Genomic DNA, 21,189 nt, shown 5'->3' on the forward strand with positions numbered 1-21,189 from the left:
TTCGGCACATTAACCAAATTTCTTTGATTTCCTTTGACTTACGAGACTTCGATTCTACAAGATTAATCTTATGCTTCCAATTTGTCTACATCCTCGTATTACTAGAGACCAGGTATTTCTTTGTGTCGTTTCCCTTTTTAGTATCTACAGGGATAAGTGAGGCATGTCTGAAACCAGCCATAAACTTTGAATAGCCTGAAATACTACGAGTCTACGGTTTACTATCGATCGCTGGTATACGACTTCGCATTTCGAGGCAGCACGCCTCGACTGTATTATTGAATTAATTTCGAAGGAAGGTTCGATAAATAATTCGAGCACTGAATTATTTTAGCTCTAGGTCTAGCCAGATGAGCATGGTCGATCAGTCTGATGAATTCCTTGCGATGCAATCCACATAATAAGAGAAGGAGAGATAGAGATAGTTTAACGTTATTTACGTTTTTACGAGTTCGCCAAGAATTATTTAACATCGATTGCCAATTTCCAAAAGTAGATTTATGGATAGCATATGTTTCGCAATGAAGCCAACACCGATTGCAGCAACACCAACGTTCTGGCCAATAAATACCAGTCGGGTCGTTAAGGTCGCGATAATTGCGGAGCTGAGCAGAAAACGGGATCTAATAGATTTCTATTTTTTCCCCGAAATTGGCTACATTATTTTCTTTTTATACTCTGTCTGTGCTGCAACAATATAGATATAATATAAGTGTGAAGTATGATTGACGATAAGTACAGACTTACGTAAAGTTAACCTCCGCAAATGAGGAATGAAAAGTTTCTCAAAATTGTTCCAACTTCTTCCGGATTTGTTCTTATACATATAATTGTTCCTGAACTGCTTTTTCCGGAATAGATATACCAGCAAAACTGAAACTCAAATACTAAAAGTGTCGTTAGGGTAAGTTAACACCATGAGAAAGTGGCGCACGTTAGAAATAGTCTATTCATTAAAAATATTGAAATTCATTCAATTAAAAGTGAATCCTGATAAAGAGGAGGATCAGGTCGTGTGACATAAAAAAATGTGCAGTTTGGAGAAAGTTGGGATACTGACAGTACTTGGGAAAATGTTTGGTTTTAAAATTTGAAAAAGAATTTCCTATACTTCTGAAAGCTTTCAATTTGTGGTAGACTACACGGTTTTAAATGATCTATTACTGTGTCAACTATCCCCGATTTAGTCTATTCCAGACCAATTGGATGCCATTGCCAATGATGCGTTTGATAATCTAAGGTCGAGCAAAGAGACTGTTTCGTTCGACTTGTATAGATACCGTTTCTTTTGCACGAATACACAAAGGGGCTCGAGAGAGAAATATCACAAAGACCATAAGAATAACCGTTCCGCAAATGGAAAGTGAAAGCCCGCTTCGTTGGGCAATATTATACCATGGGGTTCCACGCCTCGTCGTGAACTCACAGGCCAACTACCGGTACTCCGATGTGGCTAAAACGGGGCAGCTAAACCGGAGAATAAACCTCTCGTCCAATACTTTATGCAAGTCCCTGCCGTCCAAGCTTAAGATCATTTCCCGGCGGCCTCGCAGCGCGGGGAAGGGAAGATGAAATTTTCCCGATTCTTTTATCTCCAGGTGGGCGGTTCTCCACTGCCCCGGGAAATATATGGAGGCAGAAATTGAACTTTTAGAGGACCAGAGTGCCTCTGTCCTCCCTTCGTTCCCGTCGATTAGCGTGACGTCTCATTGTCAACTGCGGGCTTCCCGAGAGGGCGCAGTGATTCGAGGGGATGATGGTTTCCTTCGCTTCCAGAGGCGCGACCCTAAGGGTCAGGACACGAAACCTTAGATGAAGTCGTAAGTATTTAACGAGCCGAGATACCGTCGCCGTCTTTCGCTTCCGTTGACGACGCGAGTCATCAGTATCAACACAGCTCCTGGTTTCACATGATGGTTCCCAGATTTCACTTATCATGGTCCGATGGATCGGCGAATGGTTAGCTTCGTTTACCAAATCTACGAAATCTACATAAAGTGTAATTTTCTGTTTCAGCATGTAGCTTCGAGCTCGCGGTCGGTCAGCAGGGCCCAGTTTTTATCCAAGAACCACCCAGCACTCTGGTGTTCTCCAACACAACTGGGTCTCAGCTGAGTTGTTCGGCTCATGGAAGTCCAACTCCACATGTCACGTGGACGACAAGTCCCGACCAGAGACCAGTCACGGCAGTGCCAGGTCTACGGTAAGTTCCGGACCAAATTAAACCGTAGTCACCTATTTTCACCTTCCACAAAATGCACGTGTTCTCTTACCTCGGCTTTGTCCCACCCGAAACACATGTATGTATGGGGATGAAAATATAAAGCTCGTGTGCTACACCGCGGCACCATGCGGCACACACCCTGCGACTTACGTACCTCTTTTCAACGCGCGGCTCGTGATTTATGACTTGCTGCTGAAAGAGATTGCTCTACGGATAACGTTGAGTAACTGAGTGAAATATCGCGGCTGAGTTTCGTATATATATAAACACTCGCATCCAGCGATAATAGTCGAAAGCAGCTGTACGTACCGTAGTGCACTGTATCAGCCTGATGGTGTTGAATCATGTGCGTGGCTTGGTTTCAAGGTGTCAACGTTTGTTTGTAAGCGGAAGTACGTTTTCCTTAGATTGTCACGGTATCAGAAAATTTTTATAATATAACCGTGACTTAATTATTAGGGTATTATTGACTTTCTCTGCCGAAAATCGAAGTTTTACTTTGAAGGAGACCCACTATTACGAAGTTCTTGAAATCTTGAATAGGAAATACAACGTCAAAGTATCGGATTTAAAAATACCGAATCCAATATATAAAAGTTGCATCTTCATCACGAAAAATGGATTTTGGAGATTTTCGGGTGGACAATAATAACTGCATTCTTCAGCAAAACTTTAATTTGTTTTCATGTAATCTAAAACCTGTAGCTTTAGTCTCCCTTATACATTTTCTTCTTGTTAAACAAACAATCTGTCAATTGTCTTGATATGATATTGCGTACCAGCCATCGTCTTATATATACGATATCAAAGAGAGATTCATCAGAGATTCAAAATTTCATGAAGTTTCAAAAAATTTCAGACAAATTCATAGAATTGTTATATTTTGTGTTGTTCGAAGTTATCTGTGATCCCATAAAAAATTCCAAAATAACATGTAACACCATACATAATCTTAAACCCACATGTATTTCCGATCGATATATTCCATAAAATGTCTGATCTTTCGTACACGATTACTATCACAGACCCCAAATATTTGAACATAACGATAGTCGTAGAGGCAGTAATATCTTTCCACAAGGAACACAGATGAATGGCAGCTAATTGTTATTCATTCTTCATCTTTTGCCATTAATACTTATAAGTATTATTTTCCTTTTCGGGTTTATATAGCCGGCGAATTCAGACTTCAGGAATATCACGCATTCATATTCAAAAGCTACTCAGGTTTTCAAGCAATGAAGTCAGCAAGCCTAAGCTTCACGGCTGAGTATTTGCATAGTTTCGAGTGTCTCCTCGATCGTCCCCGTATATTCCATGGGGTGGTCCGGTCACCGACTCTACGCACCCAGGGTGAAATTCTCGCGAGAAATTATTCGCGGCGCACAGCTGCGGAGAAAAGTATAAAACACAAACAGAAACAAACACATACACACACACACACACACACATGCTGTGCTTTCAATATCGTCTCCGTGTCTCACTTTCCGGCAGCTCTTACGGTTCTTCATGGTTCACATTCGCCTCGCCGCTCTGCGCCGTGCCAACGCGAAATTGGAAAGAACTTTAAACTTTTGAACAGGATTTGTTCTTGCGGGAGCCACAGAAAGTTCGAGTTACCGAGGTGCAGATATTGACTCAACTGCAGAGTGTATTTCTATCGAGTGACTAGAATCGGAGACTGAAACAGTCAGTCTGAGAAATCCATTTCCACTTTTAATTGAAACTTCACCATCGCCTGCACGCCAGCCTTCCGCGGCACGAATCCCACAGCTTTCTCGCCTCCTGATATAGAGGACGTGAACCAGTGACGTCACTGTCAGAATTTGTAATCGCATTAGGAAATTCCAAAGCTCAGTTTGCAGCTAAACTACGAGTGAATAGTACGCGACTGTGCAAGTTTAGTAGCACGTCTTGAATAAAGAAAAACACTAAAAATACTATAACATTCGCATAGAAATAGAAATACTTAGACTCCTGGAAATACTTCATGTCACTGAATATTCTCGTTGCTGGTCTAAGTAATGTGGTTCTTCTGCAAATGATGGCGACCTTCGTTTCAATATTCCAATTGGCCTCATAACTCAACTACCGATTGCTTGATCCTCCCCTGGGAGATATAGATACGAGTTACAAGGTCCTTTAGAAATTTGATCCAGTGAAGTGAAGCCTCGTTGAAAATGCTTTAATTACTTCCTCGTAACATTTTAAATATGAATCAACTTCAACCCGTTTTGAATAACGTTCATGCATATTTGACACGATGTAACGAGAGAGTCACACTGTTTCCGTCAGTCTTACATTTTCCAACCTTGCACGGATCCGCAACAGACTCTCTAACCTCGGTTGAAATCCTGTCTAACCGCAAGTCAGTTTCGTAGTGACGTAATATCCGGTTGTTCCCAATTTGAGTCTCAATACATCAAAGCAAGGTTCACGGTCTCGTGTGGAACAGATTCTAACCCATTTAGAAGAACCATTCCCTGCGAAGCTAAATCCTTCAAGCTATTCTCTAGTATTATGGCACGATTACGACAGATGCAAAAGCACTTCTTACGAGTATCCGAATTAGGTGTGAAGATCGCGTTTGATAGCAGCTTTTAAACGTTTATGCGCATATAAAATTTCCTTGGTACTTTGGGTTAGACACGATTACGATTTGGCGAGTAATGCTTACGTCTTCGTGGCCTCTTCTGTTGCCGAAGTGAAGACGGTAGCAGCAGTTCACAATTAATGATGAAAATTTGGAAAAATTGTAGGCGTGAAACTGAGGTCAATCGGTTTGAAATAGGTTAAAATGATGGTTCTCCTATATATGTAGAGAGACAAGTACAGCCAACGAAAATACATGACTTATTGACACAACTTTTTAGTCATCATACTACATTTTGCCAAATGATAAGTTATTCTGTTTGTGACGAAATCAGTCGATCTCAAGTTTCAAGGTAGCTTTTCAATTGGAGAAACATAGCTTGGAGAAATTTCACCGCTCTGATCTTTTTATGTTTTGAATGATCCATATTTTTACGTTCGTAATCCTGGTAATTCTGATTTTCGGTTTTTCTGATTATTTAAATACACTCGTTGAGTAAACTACGCTGTGTGAGTATATTTTAATATTCGTAATAATTATTCGCAATCGAAAGTTTTATTTTTTGGAATTTCGTTCTATCGGAACTTTCCTTTATCGTAACTTGAATTTTGGGAACATCCCATCATTCGAAACTTTGTCATTTCTTCAAAGTTTGATTTCTTTATTTAAAGTTTCGCCACCAAATAATTAGGAATTGGGCGCTTTCGGGACTTTCCAAATTCAAAACTTCAACACCACCCCGAAAATTATTGATTCTTGGCTCACCAACTTCCTTGAAAATGGAGCAGGAACAAGTATGATAGATGTAAAATTGCACGTTGGCGCTAAGTGCACCGTTTACGAGGTGCGATCTTTCCTTCTTGCACTATCGCGGTTGGTGTACGCCTTCTTATCTGGACGGAAATGGGTTGCCTGGAGGTGGGAAAATGCGGGTGCAGAAGACTGCGCGATGGTTCCGGTACCAAAAACACATAACTCTCACCATGACGTGCCGCGCTGCACAGTCAAATTAATTTTTTCCTTTTACATTTGTTCATTTTTCAAATTCTATTCTGCAATCTACTGTATATTTCTTTGTATCGTAGATTTCTTTCGGTAGTATTATATACAATAATATTATATATAATAATTATGTATAAAGTTATTCAGGCAAAATGTTATTTTTCGTTAATATAATGCAATATTTTCATGCTTTTACACATGTATAAAAAATTTTTTGATCTAAATTTAGACCCATTCGTACAAGATTGTTGGAAATAATAATTAGTTTACGAGAGTTTCAATCTTTCGAAGACAATTCACTTTAATTTCTTACTCATATCTGACTGAAAGTCGTAGAATCGTATATTTATTCAAAGTTTTCATAATCGTTGATTTTTCACCAGTTCTTCGAAGTTGAGTACAATCATTTACGAACAAAACACGCATACAAGCTTTCGCTTCCGAGCTTGTTCGTGAATTTTTTAACACGAATCCCCCAAAGGCTGGCTCCAGGTATTTCCACAAATTATAAATCGGCCGTTCGTTACGCGCCCCCTTTGCAAGCTTCTCATTCCGGTTTTACGTTTCCAAGTTGTTGTTGTTCCTGTTTTTTCACAAATCTTTTTCACGGAAACAGAATATTAGCCTATAATAATAATTTTTATACTCTGCAGAGTGGAAACGACCGCTTTCGCCAATAACCAGCCGTAATAATTAATATTGTGTTAATCGCCTGCCTGATACAAGGATTACAGATCAAAAGTGTACAATGATTAATTTTACTCCGAGCTTGGTCAAAGCAAGAGTGAACCGAGGCAGGAAAACTTGGATTCACGCAAAACACTGCGTCCGCATGATTGTAATAATTGAAACGAATTAATCCCGTTTAAAATGAACAATAAATCGATATTTTGTTCAGCCAGTTTCGCATTTCGTCCATTGACTTTTCTGTTCTATGCCAAAAATTGCAACCCTTGCAAAGCCATTCTCTTCAAAAATAAATGTTCTCTGAATCTATCCGTGAAAATTTCCAAGCTTCGACTGCTTTTGGTTACCGAATGACGAATTCATTAACTTGTTAATCACTTTTTCGTATATCCTTATAAATTGCAAGATACATAAACAATTCGGTACAAAGGTGTTGCGTAACTTTTGAAACTTCTACCATATCCGGTTACGTCTAGCCTGGATTGAACGAATTCCAAAGAAACGGCCAAGCGGTTCGGAAGTTATTTTGGATGAAAATTAACTACGCATTCAATGGAGATACGATATAACTTTCGTTGAAAGTCTCGTGACTTGCAGTTACAAGATGCTGATAGCCTTTGAACCTTAAAAAAAAATTATTATTCCGCCTACAACAAGAAAACTAAGCTTTCTTGTCCCTGCTGCTGGTTAATCATCAATCTTTCAAATTCCTTCCGTCCCAGAACTTAGCGTCGCAATTTTGACTCACCGTCATTTATTCGCGTATCTCGTGTCAATTTTATGGATATTTTACATTTTTTGAGCACCGACCTCGCTCCCCTTCAACTACCGCGTGTGTGTCAGGTGAATGGAATGGAGAGAAACGGTTTCCCACGGGAATGCTGGGGCGGCAGCCGCGACTAGGATAGTTTCCAACTTTTCAACATTTTACGTTTAATTTCCCGGCAGGTATGACCGGCGAGTTATAGAGTCGGCTGGGCTGCCAAAAGAGCAATGAGAGCGATGAGAACGCGGTGAAAAACTAACGAGTTGCATTTTTCGTTTTTCCTTAATGAAACTGAAGCGGTAAAGGAAAATCTTCCGAGCTATGATCCCCGCCATGTTTGTTATAACGTTAAACACACAATCGCCGAGGTGTATTCAGAGCTTGGATTAAGCTTGGATTTACCTGGTCCAACCGCCCCAGAATCCCTCGACGTTGTATCCTTATTGTTGATTTTGTCGCTGAGGACTAGCGCCGATTTGAAAATGGTTTTAAAAAGTGTGAAAAAGAAGAAGAAAAAACGTTCAAAAATCACCAGCAGTCTTGTTTCGGCCTGTAAAAGTTCAAACTGTATTGTAGAAATGATTTTCATTAAATTTTATAAACGATTCTTTTGCTCGCTTAGAACCAAACGTTCCTACTTCAATTTTACAAAACCTTTTCGGTACATTGAATTTGAGTATAAATTTGGATATGCATGGGCAAAAAACTGGCTTTGTTGTAAATTGTAAATATTCGAAACGAAAACATTTTTTTCAATAACTGCAATATCTCTCGTTTGAGTACAATATTGGATTCAATTTAATTAATAAACTTTGGTTTTTGTTGAAAACTCTCGAATCTTGGAACATCAAAGGCCACCGTTCGAGAGGTAAATTCTAATTCAACTTGGAGCAATGAAAAAAGAAAAAGAAAAACCGAGTTCACTTCACCGTATAATATATACATTGTTATAGCATACGTTTATTGGCTGATTGTGATTCCAATGAAATTTGCATATACAGTAGCCGTCATCAAACTGACGAGTATATCGTGTAATTAAGGCTAATTAATATTCGATCGAATCGTATCCCGGTATTGGGGTTAATTGCCATTTGCACAGCGCATGTACATCCTCTACGTTCTCCTACTCCGCCACGACGCTCGCAATCATGCATGTCAAGAATTTACACTCTGGCCGCATGAATGCACAAAGTTTTTCATGTAAATCAAAGTACGCTGTAACGAACAAACCTTTTTTTCAAATTGAGATTTGGTTTTTAGATTTTTCCAATCGAGCAGCAAGACTTTCCGAAGTTAAAGAGAGATTGTTCAATATTTAAAATTAAATTATAAAATTAAATAACTATTTATACCAAACTTTTTTACCGATGGTTAAATGTTCAGAAATTGAATCCCAGTTTAGATGCTATTTATTTACAATTTTAAGTAAAAAGAAATTATTTCATTGAAAGAACGAAATTATATGACCTCTATACTTCCAAATCTAAGTTTTATAAATAAGCTATTAAACGTCAAAATTTTTATGGTTAGAAATATTGATCATGCATATGAATACATTCTTGATTCATTATAGAACGCTAATCAGTTGAACGAATCTTCCTCATCCTTCAATAATTTGATCATATAACTCCACGTATTATACAATTTATATGATATAATACAGCAACATTCATAATTTTGAGAGTTATTTTCTCCTTTTTTAATACTCAGTAATCGTATTTGATTCTTCGGATAAGAATTACCGCTACAACACTGATAAGTCGACTCGAGAATGTCTCCAAAATTATTTCAATTTCTCCGTTATTTTCTCCACCTCCGCAAAAGTTCGTCGGTGAAAAAGATAAAAAAAAAATAAAAATAAAACAAAGAACACAACAATTACTCAAACAAAGAAATGTCAAGGGTATAATCGAGTTTTCCGAATAATTAGTAATTAAGAACTTGAGAAGTAGAATTAAAACAAACAACGTAAACGAGATGTGAGTTTGCTGTTTCTTACAACGAATTGTTTAAGGGAAGAAGCTGATCCTTCGATTACAAAAGTACAGCAGTTTGCTAGAGCCTCGCGAAATGAAAGTTTGTTGCAATCGATGAAAATCTTGTTCACTCGTATAAAGGAATGTTAAACCGAACGCCGGAAACTGCGAACGGGGAGTCACAATTAGCAATAGCAATGCAACGGGAGCCTTAAAACACGAGGGTTTGCAGGATTACGACTTGGCATTTTAACCGTGACGCGGTACTAAAACGAAAGAGCTTTAAATGCTTAAATGTTAAATTTATACGATACTCATCGTCAACCTGCCTCGGCATTATCTCGCCTTAAACTACACAACCCCGTAATCCCGAATAAAGTTAAGGGCTCCCAGCAGGGCGAGATTGCAAAAATGCAAATCAGAAAATCTGCGTCAGCATGAATTTTGGCAGCCTTTTTTCTAATCTCAACGATGTAGCAGAAAATGCATGCGCCGACGCTTCGTACTTTATCATGCAGATTTCTAACCAAGAAGTCTTAGACAGTTTTGCAAATTTAATACAATTTAAAGTAGGTATATGTATATATACTCAGTTTTCAAAGTCTTTCAGCTGATTAAGCATAACGATTATAATTTGGCTAGATACTCATATGTATATGTATACACGGGAACGCATTACTTTTTGCTCGGTGTAATGTGAAGATTTGAAAAGTACTCGTCATATCTCGCGTCGTATAGTTTATATCCAGATAAAAATTCGCAGGCACATCAATCACGGCGAAACTAATAAATCAATTGAAAAATGCTACACGCATTACAGTTACCGACCATTCTGTGAAACAGGTGAGAGGTAACGGTGATGTGTGAAAATATGAATGTATGTGCATACCTATATATAACGCGCAAAACGAAGCGACGGATAATTCCCATTAATCAAATGAGAAATCGACACGGATATTATATATTATATTGTCGCATGGACAATGAATTCTAACCATGCGAAAATATTACTAGTGACTAACACAGAATTTGCATATTATGTGTGATTTCGTGTTTGCGATTCTGTCCTCGCCTGTTTCATATGGTTATTTGACGGCGATACGTTTCATTGTAGCACCGCGGTCGTCGAACATGGATTTTGCATTAACAAAACAGTATAACCGCGTTTTTTTTTTCTTATTGCAAAAGGCGATTGACAGTTTGTAATGTTAGTGGAATAGCAACGAGATTAAGGAAATACAGGGTAGAAAATACCTCTCCAACTCGAAAATTCTAGAAAAAGGTTTATGTCTTGGCTAAGTGTCGGTAACGGAATCTGTAACGTTTTAAAATGAAATTAGTCACACATAGAGATCAAAACTTATGGAAAGAAGTATGATACCTACAGTTGATTATGCAATAGCTATTATCACAGATAGAAAACTTGTAGTTGCCTGGTACCAAATAATTCTTTCTTCCAGAATTATGGTGAGAGAAAGAAAAAAATTAAATTTGATAGCTATACTTTTTGATCCTTGAAAAATGACGTGGTCCTTCAACTATATATTCTGTATCTAAAAATCAATTTGTACAAATCAGTCGACCTAGGCTTCGCGAATTTGAAAAAGATGAAAAGATCAATATTCTCACTCGTAAATCAGATAATTAAAAAGATTAAAAAGCCAATTAATGAACGCAGAAATCTATTTTAAGGGGGCTAGAAATGCCGTAAAGCTGTGACCGCAATTAATGGTGCATCTACTCTGCCATGCCGTTCCGGATATGCGTCACAAATCAGGTTCCGTTTCATGTGCGGTGAATGATGCGGAGTATCGATACAGTGAGCTTTTCCAGTTTTGTTTTAGTTGTGAATTTTTATATTTTACTTTTTGGTCGCTTTTGCACCGATTTGGGGGCCCGTTCAAAATATCCCCTGCAGACCGCAACATTGATCGGGCGAAATTTCTACCACTTCGTAACGTTCCATTCCTAATTTACGATCATCGGGGTGCATGCGGTCTATATCTGGTTGATAGGGAAGGTGAACTCACGTCTATTTTTAAATTAGATGAAATAAACACAGAATTTCACATAAATCGTGAAGGTAATTAATAACTCAAAAACTAGTTGATATGTGGGAAAACGGTACTTTTTTTTATCAATTTTACTTCAAGATAGTCGCAAATCAAATATGCATTAAATTATTATATTTGGAAGCTGCGAAAATCTCTTTGGAAACATAAAATACCCGAATTATAAAAAAAAGTTTAGAATATACCGATATCTTGTTTCAAATCACTTTAAAATATTCAAAAATTTATTAAAATCGTCCGATTTGCTCTGCGACACCTCATTTCATTCGCCAAGCTATTTTTTGTAAGTTGACTGAAACAGATTGTCCTTTTTGAGTATTCAATTCAATTTTGCCATTTATTGACCATAATCAATGCCAGTTCAATATCAGTGAATTAAATTTAATATTTAACAGTGCAAACATAATTAAAAAGAAAATGTTCTCACTAAATTTATAGCATATAATCTTCAGAATAAAATGTGCTATTGTATATTGAAATCAAACGATTCTATTAGATTTTTAAGTTCTGTTTATAATTCCAGTATTTTTCTAACAAATTGTATAAATCAGAAAATCTTAGTTCATACAAAATTAAACTAATATCAACAGAATTGAATTTGATAAAAAATGGGTTCCTCTTAAAACTTCTAATAAAAAGAGAAAACAATTAATAAGTTAAATTTTATGTATCGAAAATTTAATGGTCTGGATAGAAATATTCACAAATATTCAGCACGATGATTAAAACAGAGAACAAACAATAGACAATCACACAATAGTGGGTTTAACACAACGAAATGATTAGATCGTACAAACAAGCCGTATTTAATAAATTATTCTTCTCGTAAAATAAAAGTGCCATACCTATATACATGCATAACTGGGATCGAAAATACGAATTTCAAATTCTCTTTGACGAACGGGTAGCGAACGATTTAGGCATTTGAGTTTTGTATGATGCTGGGAAATCCGAGAACTTTGAGCATTTCAACGTCAGTTTTCAGAGCTTGGAGCAGTCGAATTTCCGGTTGAATTACCAATGATCGGTATAACGCATGCGTGCGTGTGTGTATTCGCTACGAGCCCATGCACACACGCGTGTCAACCGAGAATCATTCACGTATAGGCAAATAAAATTGAAATGTTCCCGAGATCTAGCTTGCGAATAAGCTCCTGACCCGCCTGCAACTGCACCTGCTGCTAATTTTAATTTAGCTTTTCCCAGTAACGTGTGCTTTCATCTTTGAACCAATCAACCACCACGGACTTGAGGATGCATGGACGTACAGTCAGGATGAAAAAGTGGTTGAAACGAAAACGTGATTAAACAAATGATTCAGAAAGTCTCAGGCTTAAGCTAATCTGGTTACGTTTAACTGAAAAAGTTACCGTGTCATAGAAAAGAAATTTTAAACAGTGAATTTTAAATGTAAGAACTTCATTATGGTAATAATTATTTTGGAGGAATAAGATTATTTAATATCATTTATCAACGACAAGTCTACGTTATTGCTTGTCTGATTCTGATCAACAATAGCTCATTTGATTTGCGAATAAATTCCCTATTAATAGTCTTACTTTGATTTTGGATAACAATAATGAATTTCTTGATAAATTATAACGATTTTGTACAACGGATTTTTGTCACCAATCGATAAAGTAAATGAAAAATTCTTCTTAGACGATTGGTAGCGGATACATTTATGAACTAAAAAAGGCTTTGTTCATTAGAATTTCATTTACACTCTTCAAACCTATGTCTAGTGGGGTTTTGGCTTCGACACATTCTTAAACCGACTGTACTTTCCATACATCCTGAAGCTTGAACGAGCTTGATATTCAACCGTGTTTGCACGTTGATGCCCACATCGAATTAAACGCCGCATGCCCTCTGCTTTTTACTCAAAAAGCACGAGCTGATCGACGTACATTCCACGCGTAGTTGCTTTGAAACGTTGCAGTGCGGAGATATAGGATCAATTACCGAAAACGTTCAATTCCGTGGAAGAAAATTAAACGTACAGGTAAACTCGTTGCGGTTTCTCTCAAACGGCTTGAACTCGAATTTGAATGAAATACCGGTTCCCTTTGCCAATAGAAAATGAATAAAGACAAATAAATAAAAGCAGAACGAAAGGAAACGGTTTTTTCTATCGAAAAAATTTCTAGACTCACTTTGGTCACGGTTAAACCGCGATATTGTCACGAGACAACTGAATCAACCAAAACGGAAAATCACTATTGTTCGATATTAATTTACCTCAGCCAAATTCGTTTAAATTTTTCTCTGTAATTTTAAGTTCTGGCCTTAAAAAATCTGCCATGAAATCATCGTCGAATCCAAATACGAAGATCAATATAAAGGACTTCAAGAGCTGAAGGCACTATCATTTTACAACCAAAATTGATGATGCGTAAAAAAATTTTGCTACGATTCTAAATCCATAAAAAATACTATTATTTATCTAAAAATAAGTAATATCTAATAAAACAGCAAAACTGATTCCACGAACACACTTGACGCCAATGGGCAAACGTAATGGCCAAAAATGCTTAGAGTAGTATAAAAGTGGGTAACCGAGTTTCAAGGTTCACTTTAAACGATGAACACTGCAAATTTCCTCGAACGTTTGTACGAGGTGCTGGTAATTCTGTGTCGTTCTCTAATTAAATCTAATTTCAGGCAACTGTTGGGTAACGGAACACTCTACTTCCCGCCGTTCTTGGCCCAAGATTTCCGGGCTGAAGTCCACAGTGCCCGGTACAGATGCAGGGCGTCAAACTCCGTAGGGGCGGTTCTCTCGAGAGAAGTCACCCTGCGAGCTGGTGAGTAAAGAGTTACCGTCTCTCTACCGTGTTCCAAGTTCAATTTGGCTGCAAGCGTCGATGCGGCTAATGATTTTTAATTTTTTAATTCCAGAATTCGTTTTTTTTTTTTTGGTCCCTTAATTGGTCACTCTGGATGAATTTCCCCAGAAATATTTTTTTGCTTTACTTTCTTCAACTTTTCCGACGTTTTACAATATTTAAACAATCAATTTTGGTTATGAAAACTGAGAGAGCTTTTTCCAACGATCCTTAAACAATATCTAGATATTTTTTTTTTAAGATTCTGGGACGCATTGTTGTTGAAGCAAATTATCAATTTCACCCCAATTCATTTCACACCTCTAGCACGTTGACAAAATCCGATTTGCTGTAGTGATAATAAAAAACAAACCAATTAAGGTAATGGTTTAAGAATGTATGGGACGTACAGTCGCTTCAAGAATGTGTCGAAAAAATTGACACTAGCTTATTTTGTTCGTAAATAAATTCATTAGAAATTGTTTGAGCCAGTTTATTCTTGAGCTCAATGGGTGTTAAAAAGATTTAAAATTATAAAAATCATCAAATTATCGCAACAGTAATAAGAAACTACAGAATGAGTGACCTTAATGAGAAGTAACAGTAACATGCGCTAAATTTTTTGATTACAGCCGCAAAACTCGTCATTTTGTATCGAGAACCATATTTTCGGTTACGATAATAAAAGAAAATAGCTAAAAACTGTACAGTCACCGTAAAAAGAAGTTTCTTTACTTTTAGCACACATGCAGCACGTTGCACCGTGCATTTGTCTGCTAATTTGAATCTCGGGCACGTTTCAGAGACTGTTGGAATTGATGACGGCCAATGAGCCAATCCGTTAAGCAGGGTCAACCGCGACACATTATCGATGGGTTTGTGCTGATATTTTCCTATCAATGTTCGCCTGTCATTAATGTATACCAATCATATTAATCTGCAGCTCAATCTGTTATCTAAACGCTAGAGATTAAAGCATATAATTTTTTTGTTCTTTTTTGTATAAGTTTTCTTTTGTATTTAAACGACGCGGTTTGAAAATTACTCGAAATTTTTCCCCTTAAATTAAAGGTTATAATAAATTTCGTCACTTTACACTTTAGGTTGATTATACATATAGCGCCGGTTTTTGAGATCGAGAGTTTCCATGTTTATTTATTTTTTAAAATAAACAATTTTTCAGACTTTGACGATCAGCCTTCTGCTTTTGTTGCTTTCATGATCGATAATCTCAAGTTACATTTTAAATTAACTTTCTCTAAAAATTGTAGCAAAAAAAAACCTCCAAATTATTAAGAATTTTTAATTACCACCAGGAGAAATTTTGGACTTCAAAAGAAAAGTTTATTTAAGTGTGGTTCAGAATTAACGAAAAACGTTTTTCCTCTTCAAGAAATAAATAATCATTTTGAAACAATTACAAAACAACGTGTTTTCGAAAGTAAATATAAATCAATTGTCACATCAGTATCTCGAATTTCATTTTTGAATAATTTCTCAATATGCGTTTAATACAAATTCAACTTGTTTAACATATTCGAATGATATCTTTAAAAATTCGATATACCCAATGTTAACCTATTAAAAATTCAGTAACAGTAAATAGGTCAAATTTTCTTCAAAGAAACTTTAATTCACACCATGAAAACTGAACTTTGTCAAAGAGAATGTAAAAAAAGAAGACAAAAAAAAACGTAAAAATAAAAAAACTCCATTAATTCAAGACAAAATTTATGTTCGTAATATACAAAAAAAAAATTTGTTTGCTCCAAGCAGTTTATTTTCGTAATATCGACAGAGAAAATGAAATTAACGGTTTGTTTAGGGAGGTGAAAACCTGGGAATTACGGGGTAATCTTGCAGGTTTGTTTTCCGAGGCGTGATCGTCACGCGGTGTACGTACTTAAGAGCAATTACCTCTAAACTAGAGGCAGTCCTCGTTGTATACCCAAAGCGTTACTTCTTACCCTCTCCTGCACCACCGCACTCGGGCAACTGGAAAGCTATTGTCTAGCACGAACCTCAGGCATCCCTGTCGCCTCTTGTTGGAGCAAGCATTACGTTTTTGCTCGAGACCTGTTTTGCGAAAAACTCGACATAGCGTCCCGCTGACGAGCCTTGACTAATGACGCGTTAATTTGATACGGTGATTTCTCATTTTTGATCAATTAGCCAATAGCACAATGGCCACAATTACGCGTCCTTCGTTTCCTCTCGATCTACCTTCGGTGAAATTTTTTGCTTTCGGTGAAAAAAAACAAGAATATCCATTAAATACAGCTGTGGATATGCGCTAGACAATATTTTTATACCAGCTGTGTGTGTTTGTCTTTTTTTGCATCGAATAGAAATTTTAGTTGTGGTCATTTTTTTTTTCTCATACTGTAGATGAAATTTTACTCTGGGTAACATGTGAAAATCAGCTTCGAAGCTTTTGGTTACTCGTAATGTCATTGATCAATTGATATTACTGCAAAAAAAAAAAAAAAAAATTCAATTTTTACTGTGATGTATGTTATAGAAATATAAAAACGAAATCGTTGAATTCGTAGGAATACATTTTCTTCTGAAGTTTTTCAATATTTGTATTTACATATACATTTTATTCTCACTGAACATTCGGATTTAAAAAGTGAAACAGCAATTTACTCTTATCAGTTTTAACGAAGATCACGATAATATTTTCCAGAATTCATCTGTCGTGGGAAATTGAACGCGAACGAGTGAAATAAAGAGACAAAGAGAAGGAACGCTGGCCGATTTTGGCAAAGGGAAAGACAATTACTCGTTCAATTATTCATTGCTTCATTACAGCGCTGTTATTCAGCAAAAGTTGATTCAATATCGCGGACGAAATTCATTACAAAAGAATTTCAAGACAAATATATATATCGTGCATAGCTGGATGGATACACCCATTGCTTATTCCATTGTGCAGAAAGCTCCGTTTCAACAGTATTATAAGCGACTTTTTATTTCACCTCGCTCTTTGGATTCTCGCAGAAATTATGCAAACCTAAAACTCTTCGGTGAATAATTTCACACAAACTGGATACTTTACTTTTCATTATCCAACCTCTTTAAACAAAGTTTACGTTTCCCATTTCTTTTTATTTCCTCTATTAGTTTTCAAATTCACTTGAACCTGAATATAAGGAGATTTTGATGTTCTCTAATCATTCTAATCACACATTAGACTAGAACAACACGAATAAAAACAGAAGAGACGAGTGAAGAGGAAAACAATTACAAAGACGATCAAATTCTTATCTCAGTAAAGCATAAGACGAGCTCGTTATTAGCTCGTCGACTGTAGAGTGAATTAAAACTTTGGTTTGCATGCCCCAAAGTCTGTACAGTAAACTATTTAACAAGGGACAAAACATGGATATATATATATATATATATATATATACATATATTTTAGGTAGGAACAGTCGTATATTTGCCCAAGACGGGCGCATTTCCGAAGGACAAAACTTTCCAAACATTGGCTAAGTGCTTCTGAGTAATTAATAACGTTGCGTGGACGGAATGGCAGGATGCCCGGCCTACCTTGTGATAGAAATCCATCCCATTCTCACAATCAGTTGAAAAACAAATTTCTTTTACGTCTAATTAAACTTCATCGTCCATTTTCTGGTGGTTAATGTCAATTTTGAGAAGCGTCTAATTCGACGTTTAAAACTATCATCGTAACTGAAACACGATCAATTTTTAGAATATATATTTACGGAAATTCTTGTGCCTAGAAAGAAAAAATAATTTTCATATTTTTATTTTATTTAAATTCTTTGTGGAAAGTAGAAATTTTAGATAGTAAATACTATTATTCTTTGATATCGATCTAATAATTTTACTTTTTCAAAAATTTACAAGCATGAACTCCAGATGAGAATATAAAAAACACATTTGAACAATTCGTTTTATACGAAATTTTGTAAATTTCTGTTATCTATTTTATTCCTATTTTCAATTGCTAGAAAATCTGAGACCTTATGAATTCTAATTAACTAGATTTCTCCAATTTTTTTGTCAATACATTTTTCGTTATTTCGGTAATGAATTCAAAATCGTAATTCACGAGAGATCTTCGCAGATTACGACTATAACAAATTGACTAATACTCAACGTACGACTAACTCCTAATGAAATTAATAAAAATTATCAATTTTCATCTAATCAATTTCTGTAAAACAGATTCTCATAAAACCTTACTCCGTTAATTAGTCCATATGTTAAACATCTGCGTTAATTTTCGTGAGAATTTCATACCGGTTCTCATCAAGCTCAGTCTATAAAATGTGTAGAATACAAGACAAACTACCGAAGCCTAGACCCGGCGATACTGCGCGTGTATATTTTAAGCTTTCCTTATTCATAGGACAGAACTTTACCGGGTAGCACCGCGTCCCGTACGTGAGCCACCATTTAAATGGCTGATTTTAAGCTCGGAGTGAAAGCTATACGGTGCACTTAATCCCATGATTTACTTCTACGTGAAAGCTTTTACGTTAAATAACTCTCTTGAGTAAAACTTGAGCAGGTATTATTAATAATATTTCAATTTCTTATCAGAATGTTTACTCGCGTGAAAAAAGGAGGAAATTCGGTGGACTCAAACGTTCGCTCTGCTTATCGCCTTATGTGCTTAACCTTAGTAAGGAGCGGAGGGCTTCCGAAATTATCTCCTCTAATTAGTACACCTGAAGTTCATCGCCAAATAATGAGATTTTCTCACCTAATACCTCGAGGATTATTATAATACGCTTTTTAAAGTGATGGGTTGATTTCAACCCCCATCGTAATCAACTCGATGGTTCCCTATAATCTTTTGAATACGCAACCAGTCGAAACATTCGGAAGAATTTTAACACGCGTTTTGAAGCCTTATAATTTGCTGTAGCCTGCACTCAAATAGTGGCGGCAGAAATGTCCGAATTTTGATAAAATGTTGACACTGTGAAATTTTATAAATGATTTCTTTAGATTCGTGAAATAGATCTATTAAAACAGATCAATAATGTTTCTAACGATATTATTTTTTGAAAATACTGAATTTTTCTACCTGTAATACAGGCACGAAATTCTTCTTTACTTATTTTCTCGAATGCTTGCAAAGTTCCGTAGGTTATTGAGACAAAGTTTAAACTCAAACAAAAACGAAAATTCATTTTTTTCAGCAGCATGGAACGCAAAAAAAAAAAAAAAAATCATATATAAGCATCTGATCGTATTACTCTATAAAGATGAAAGAAGCGTTCCCTGTAACTTTTTTCAAAATTTCGCACTGTTTTATAATACTTAAAAAATATAATTTAGTTGTGTATGTGATAAATCTGGTGTGGGATAAATTTCAAACATACATGACTACAAGATATGGAAAATAGTACGACAAAACTCGTGTAAAATAGCACGGCAAACCATTTTTTTATTCGTTTCTCACTCCGTGTTTGTTAGAAAATAAAATATTCTAATTAAGAAATTGTTTGTCTTTTTTCAATTTTTTAGAGAATTCTGAAATATTCAAAAGGATACCCGAATCAAAGATCTACAGGAGAACATCGTGATTGATAGAAAAAAAAAAAAAACAAACTCAGTATTTCTTTGTACGTCATTGTACTTTGTGGAGTTTTCAACATTGAAAATAAAAATGCTTAAACAATATATGAATCTGACTGTTATCCGGTCGGGTTTTATTACGTAGTGTACGTCCGCACAGTCGACAGCTGACATCTCTTTTACCCAACTTTTTGTCCCTTATGTCATTCATATTTCGCATTGACATGTCTCTCTACAAGCCATAGCCAACAGCCCCGAGGGACTTTACACGGGGATCGTGTTTTTATTTTCATTTCATTTCCTCTTATTTTCTGAGAAAAACTTTCCGGCTTTGAAAATATTTTCGTTCGAGTTCCGCGTTTGACGTGTTTTTAATCAGCCTGCACCCGGGCAAAGCAGCTGAACCCCTTCACCAGGGCGTTGATTCGTAAAATATGTATTATATACATATATAAATATAAATATATATATATATATTAGACTGTATCAAAAAAATTGACTATTTTTTTTTTTCAATGGTATACTGAAAATATTGTTCAAGATGACGAAAAAGAAATAGCATAAAAATTTCAGATTTTAATATTGATATTTAGAGGTGCCTCATCGCGATTTTCTACTTTCCATAAGAATAACATGGCAAAAATGGTTCTTGCTCCCTGCGATTTTTATAACTAGATAACGACGCGTCGTACAGAAAATTCATAAACATGTTTTTGTAAGAAATTGAACGTTCTACGAAAAAGGTCTCTTGTCATTTTACGATAAATCTACTCCTTCAAAAGTTATTTGAGGTCCTTTGTTGATGCTTGACCTCAAATAACTATATATAACTATACTAATAATAAGAAAGAATACCATTAAAGACAGAAAATTGTTGAAACCCCATGGAAATCCATAAAAATAGACATTCCTTACAACCATTTTGAGAACCCTATGAAAATTCGCGGAAACCCTAGAAATCGTTTTAAAATTATGCTTTTCGACCAGCGTACCAATTTCCGAAAGAATTGCGAAATAGAAAAATGTGAAATATATTGTCAATAGAATTTTAGAAAGATCTTACAATCACATAGTCAGCTCAAGAGTGATAATTTGCAAAATAGCAATTAATATATTGGCGTACAGATGAAAGTGTTGTAAGGTTACGAAGGATTTTCATTTTTTCAAAAACCGGCGTATCTAGATTTATCATTTTTTTTTTAAGATATAATACCTACAACGTTTTTCCGTTATCTCTACTACGGGGTGTGGTACGTTTCAGTAGCCCGTTACCCCCCCACCCCTACATTCTCGTGCCTTTCCGCGAGAATATACTCGAAATGTAAGATATAAAAACGCTCGCCCGTAGCGTCATTGCATCTCGTAGATATATATATATATATATATATGGCTAAGGATCCCTTCTCGTCTGGAACACGTTATACGGAGCTGAGACGACGTACGGAGAAGGCGGTAGCTTGCAGATGAAATAAAGAAAAA

The 21,189-nt window shown here is 36.1% G+C and overlaps 1 protein-coding gene and 1 long non-coding RNA gene across 6 annotated transcripts in view; one reads left to right on the forward strand and one right to left on the reverse strand.

The window, feature by feature from the left end:
• The window catches only part of LOC124409185 (Down syndrome cell adhesion molecule-like protein Dscam2), a 167,103-nt gene that overhangs the window by 91,893 nt on the left and 54,021 nt on the right, over window positions 1-21,189 (forward strand). For all 5 annotated transcript variants that reach the window (XR_006929497.1, XM_046886621.1, XM_046886620.1 and 2 more), the window contains exons 4-5: window positions 2,017-2,203; window positions 13,985-14,127. Coding sequence is in view for 4 of the 5 variants with exons in the window: in XM_046886621.1 (XP_046742577.1) it covers window positions 2,017-2,203; window positions 13,985-14,127 (330 nt within the window). In the remaining variant the exon portion in view is untranslated. The remainder of the gene's footprint in view (window positions 1-2,016; window positions 2,204-13,984; window positions 14,128-21,189) is intronic.
• The window catches only part of LOC124409186, a 45,998-nt gene that overhangs the window by 21,782 nt on the left and 3,027 nt on the right, over window positions 1-21,189 (reverse strand). The gene's annotated exons all lie outside the window — the stretch shown is intronic.

The sequence above is a fragment of the Diprion similis genome, chromosome 8, assembly GCF_021155765.1.
Source record: "Diprion similis isolate iyDipSimi1 chromosome 8, iyDipSimi1.1, whole genome shotgun sequence".
Lineage (NCBI taxonomy): Eukaryota > Metazoa > Arthropoda > Insecta > Hymenoptera > Diprionidae > Diprion > Diprion similis.